Below are 5,912 nucleotides of genomic sequence, written 5' to 3' on the forward strand. Positions count from 1 at the left end.
TCTATCTATCCTACTTAGTATATATATATATATATATATATATATATATATGTATGTATGTATATGTATTTATATTCTTTTATTATCTTGCCATGGGTCGTTCTCGTTCGTCGTCCCCGGGTTCACAGTGTAGCCTTGAGCAGTCCAACGCACTCTGTGTTAGCGTTCGGCGATATGCCCATGGCACATATATTCTGGCCTGGTTATCAAATCTCAGTTCGATATAATTGGTGGTGTATACGATATATACTTGTACTTGAATATAGATATCTGTGTAATTTTAACATCCTTGGTGGCGTACGATATATACTTGTACTAGTATATAGATATCTGTGTGATTTTAACATCTTCGGTGGTGTAAACGTTATATACTTGTACCCGTATATAGATATCTGTGAAATTTTAACATCCTCGGTGGTGTATACTATATATACTTATACTCATATACAGATATCTGTGTAATTTTAACATCTTTGGTGGTGTACGATATATACTTGTACTCATATAGATATCTGTGTGATTTTAACATCTTCGGTGGTGTACGCTATATACTTGTACTTGAATAGTGTACGACTGAAATTACGGCTGCGAGTACGACTGTTTCACTACCAGCGGTGGGTCTGTCTTTGTTGTCCTAGTCAAATATAGGTTGCTCCTCTCTTGCTAACCCATTTTGCTAGCATCCGCTCGGATCGCTAGAGCTCAGATTTGGGTCTGAAATATGTCGTCTTTAAGATCAATTTCGAGACATACCCAATCTCTGACCACCGTTTAGCCGGTTCTTCCACAGTTTGCTTATGCATGTACCGTTGCGCGTGAGTCTGTATTCTGGGTTCGCCAGCCCTTTCTCGTAGACCAACCAATACATAGCCAACTCTCACACTTCCCATCTCATCCACTTTCTGGCTGTTGTAAGGTATACTGATCTCGTTGGGCTAAGACACGTATTCGTGGCTTTCCGGCCTATCTCCATGCTACATCCCCAATCCCCCTGAAGACTGTGCTAAATCATAAATGGGTCTGTAGCATCGCATATCCAGCCGATCCTCGTCCTACACTAACGATTTGTGTCCTATATGTCAACGATTCCCAAACATACGTAGTCTGCAAGAATCGGGTCTCCATTGGTTTTTTGGTTTAGTCTTTCGTCCTCCGATGGCAGTTCGTCGCCGTGACGTGTAGTGAACGATTTCTTCCCTACGTTCTAATGATACCTAAACATGAGTAGTTTGCAAGAAATGGGTCTGCTTTGGTGATTTGGTATCTATCCTCGCCAAACATGCGCAGGCTGTAAGAATTGGGTCTACATTGGTGATTTGGTATCCACCCTCTCAAATATGCGTAGTCTGCAAAAACTGGGTCTGCATCGGTAATTGGTATCCATCCTCTCCAAATATGCGTAGTCTGCAAAAATTGGGTCTGCATTGGTGATTTGATCCGTCCGCTCCGAAAATGAATAGTCTGCAAGAATTGGGTCTGCATTGGTGATTGGTATCCGTCCTCTCCAAACATGCGTAGCCTGTAAGAATTGGGTCTGCATGGGTGATTGGTATCCATCCTCTCCAAATATGCGCAGCCTGTAAGAATTGGGTCTGCATTGGCATTTCGGTACTTAGTTCTTCCATCCTCCGTTGCAGTTAATCGCGGTGGCGTACGGTGATGTGCGGTGCGGCATAGCATTGGTAGCCTATTATTTTGGCCATGTAGCACAGCCCTTCAGTTTCAATGCCGTCGTAGCCGCCCTGAAAAGTTCGGTACATGATGGGGGTGGTGGTTCTATGAATTAAACTGGGGTGGGTGAGTTATGACGAGTACTGGGGTGGATGTGCTATGAATAAATAGGGGTACGGGCTATACAAATAAAACTCCAAGAGTTGCTTGCTTAGCTCTACTGTTTCAAAACATCTTGGACAGGAGGCTTAGAGCTTAGGGTTTAGGGTTTTAAGGTTTTATCACAAGTTAGGCACGGCACGCCCACACCCGCCTGGCGTCACTATGAACGAGATGATGTTATACACGCACCAGCCGTAACGACTTTACACTCACTCTTACACACGCCACATACACATACACACACAGAGAGAGAAAAGCCCCAACATACGCACAAACACGCCAACAACATACAACATCACACACATAAACGCACACGCATGACCTTAGGGTGATCCTACAGCAACATACAACATCACACCCATACACACCCTGCCATTCCATGTGGCTCCGATCACATTCATGACTGGGAAGTTGATCCCGTTGCAGTGGACCTCTGCATTGACCAACAACACAGTGGCACCCACCGACTCAATCTCCACCAATCTGTCTACAGTCGCGTGCATTAGTTCATTGAGGTGCTTGTGCCTGGCTTTCTTGTCTGGCCGAGGTACGTAACCCGGATACGATCCGGACTGAAGGTGATGGGGGTATGTGGGTATGAGAGAAATGGATGAGGGATGTGAGGAGATACGGATGTGAGACATGGGTTTGGGAATATAAGGGTATGGGAATATAAAGTTATGGGAATATAATAAGAGTATGGGAATATAAGGGTATAAGGATAGGGAGAGACAGGGATCTCAGACAAGGACCTCAGACAAGGATAAGAAGTGGAAGGGGGGGGGGGGGGTTGCGTGTAGCACTGTACCTGCAACTGACGAAGTGGCGGTTTGGTCCTTCGGCCTTTCCATGAGTTGAGGTCGTACTCTCTGATCTTTCCCGTGTCTGTTCTGAACAAGCATCGGGGACTATATATAGATAGTGGTCACGTGCGTCAAGTTAGAGTGACATGTGTCAAGTTAGTGTGACATGTGTCAAGTTAGTGTGACATGTGTCAAGTTGGTGTCAGATGTCATGACTATTTACTATTGCTTTTTGAAATCGGATTTAGTGTGACTGATATCTCACAGTTATCTGTCCTGAGCACTCATCTGGTCAGTACAAAGTACCTACTAGCAACCGGGAATTAATGCAGTATGTGAACAGTGTCAAGTGTCACGTGTCAAGTGTCAGATCTGAACCCGGTACACATAAGTAGACGACAAATTCCGAGCAAACCCGTATATGGAAGAAACAGTCACACTCTACATATAATTTGGGGTGATGTTACCTTATAAAAAAATATTTGATGCACAACTACGTCACGAGCTCTACATTAACTGTGGGCCAATGCTATAGGATTAAGCATACAACCTGGACTGGAGTAGCAGGCTAGCCTACATACGCGCTCATACAAGTTAACCTCAGCACACAACACTGTGACATGGCAGATGAACTCTATAAATCTTAGCAACCTAAACTCTTGGCGAGAGTTTACACAAAGATACAGTTGTTGGCCATTTTACATATATACCATTGATATAGGACGTCTTCTACTTACACGACAATGGGTTTGTTAAAGGCCAGTAGGGTGGGCAGGACATCGGGTCCAACGTCCACCATATCGTCATCGATCCACAGCACATAATCGATATCGCAGCCCAATTCTGGAACAAAATATAGTGTGTACGACCAATTTAATTCAATTCTGGGACAGAATATTAATCATGTCGAAATTCTGGGACAGAATATTGTGCACACGACTAATTTAGTCCAATTCTGGAACAGAATTTGTGCATGCAACCAATTTAGTCCAATTCTGAGACAGAATATAGGGCATACGACTAATTTAGTCCAATTCTGGGTCGAAAATTTGTGAATAAAACTAATATAGTCAAATTCTGGGACAGAATATTGTGCATACAACTAATTTAGTCCAATTGAACCAGAATGCTGTGCATATGACCAATCTAGTCCAATTTGGGGCAAAATATTGCGCATACGGCCAAGTCAGTATGCTGTAGCAGCATGGGTGTTTGTAGTTGAGACTGTTCATTGCTCATCCGGGTAAAGACTACCCTGTTACTAAGTATTGTACTGCAAGCATCGCTCATTCCTATGCACAGATACTACTCGAGCTATTTATAGCTCAGATCTACCATGACATCGAACGACCTGAACCTGCGGAGATATATTCACGTTAAACACACCTGCGGAGATGAATGTGTTACGATACATTGCCAGCATACTATGTCTCATACTTGAATTTAACGTACCCCACAAACCATCATATAATACAAAGATGAAGGAAAACAATAGACATAGCCCCAAACCCCTTTCAATCCTACACGTTAATCATACCTGCGGATGTGAGTATGTTACGATATATTGACAACATACTACGCCTTATTAATTGTATTTAACATACCCCACAAGCTCTCATATAATACAAAGATGAAGGAAAACAATAGACATAGTCTCAAACCCCCTTTAAACCTACACGTTAATTACACCTGCGCAGATGAGTGTGTTCCGATACATTGACAGCATACTACGTCTCATCACTTGAATGTTATCGGCGTGGCGATCGGACCCAACACTCACATGGTAGTCTCGGCAGATAGCCCGGATTTGATGCTGAAATAAACAAACACAATTACGACATCGAGTGAGCTATGGATTAATAAAACAAACACACTCACAACATCAAGTGAGCTATGGACTAATAAAACAAACACACACCCAACATCGAGTGAGCTATGGGTTGTAGTGACAAGCTGGCTCAGATTTTGATGCTGATTAAATGAACATTTTCACAAGCAACGAGCGAGGTCACTCCGTGTACACTAGACTGCCTTACCCCTCGGCACATAGCCTACCAGGGCAAAGTGGTCCCCCCACTCTCTATCAATCATAACCCACAACATAGACTGTCCACCACTGGCTATGACTAAGGCTAATAACACCAATCGTCTACCCTCGCCATTCACTACAGCCAATAATAATACTGATATCATCGATATATACCACTCAGGCGCATACAACCACACTCACCCCTGTCACACACGCACATATCCTCCAGGCGTATGACCCATGGCGCGGACCCGCTCACAGAGCTCTGGCTCCGAAATTAACATATGAATGGACATCAGGTCGGAGGGGTGGTGGAAGCTGTCAATCAGAGCAGTGTAGTTGTCCACAGTTCGGTTGTCACCAAACCCCGTGCTATCCTGTGGTAAGCGTGCACACGTGGGTGGATGGGAGTGGGGTGTGTGAAGTGTACGGACGATCAACAGCATACATAGGAGCGGATAGTACAACAGGGTATTTATGTGGTCATTCTCGGATGAATAGAATAATACAATGTGACCATGTTCCCTCACTACAATCACTCACTACACTTACTCACTCACTACACTCACTCACTATACTCACTCGTTATACTCACTCACTCATTACGCTCACCCACTACACTCACTCACTATACTAACTCGTTATACTCACTCACTCATTACGCTCTCCCACTACACTCACTCACTCACTCTACTCACTCACTACACTCACTCACTACACTCACTCACTCACTCATTCACTCACTACACTCACTCACTCACTCATTTATTCACTCACTACACTCACTCACTCACTCGCTCACTACACTCACTCACTCATTACACTCACTCATTCACTCACTCACTCACTCACTACACTCACTCACCCACTCTACTCACTCACTACATTCACTCTACTCACTCACTCACTCACTCACTACACTCATTCACTACATTCACTCCTACTCACTCACTACACTCACTCACTCACTCACTCACTCACTCACTCTACTCACTCACTACACTCACTCACTCACTCACCCACTCTACTCACTCACTCACTTACTCACTCTACTCACTCACTCACTCACTCTACTCACTCACTACACTCACTCACTACACTCATTCACTACACTCACTCACTACATTCACTCCTACTCACTCACTACACTCACTCACTACACTCACTTACTCACTCACTCACTCACTCACTCACTACACTCACTCACTCACCTATTACACTCACTTACTACACTCACTCACTCACTA

General features: G+C 43.9%; 1 protein-coding gene across 1 annotated transcript; it reads right to left on the reverse strand.

Moving 5' to 3' along the window:
• Positions 1-1,637: 1,637 nt before the first annotated feature.
• SARC_07668 (hypothetical protein) lies at positions 1,638-4,071 on the reverse strand (the record flags this gene model as incomplete). Its single annotated transcript, XM_014298379.1, has 5 exons — positions 1,638-1,742; positions 2,202-2,405; positions 2,642-2,741; positions 3,374-3,479; positions 4,023-4,071. The coding sequence occupies 5 exons, from the start codon at positions 4,069-4,071 to the stop codon at positions 1,638-1,640; spliced, it is 564 nt and encodes a 187-aa protein (XP_014153854.1).
• Between the last annotated feature and the right edge of the window lie 1,841 nt (positions 4,072-5,912).

The sequence above is a fragment of the Sphaeroforma arctica genome, assembly GCF_001186125.1.
Source record: "Sphaeroforma arctica JP610 unplaced genomic scaffold supercont1.621, whole genome shotgun sequence".
Lineage (NCBI taxonomy): Eukaryota > Ichthyosporea > Ichthyophonida > Sphaeroforma > Sphaeroforma arctica.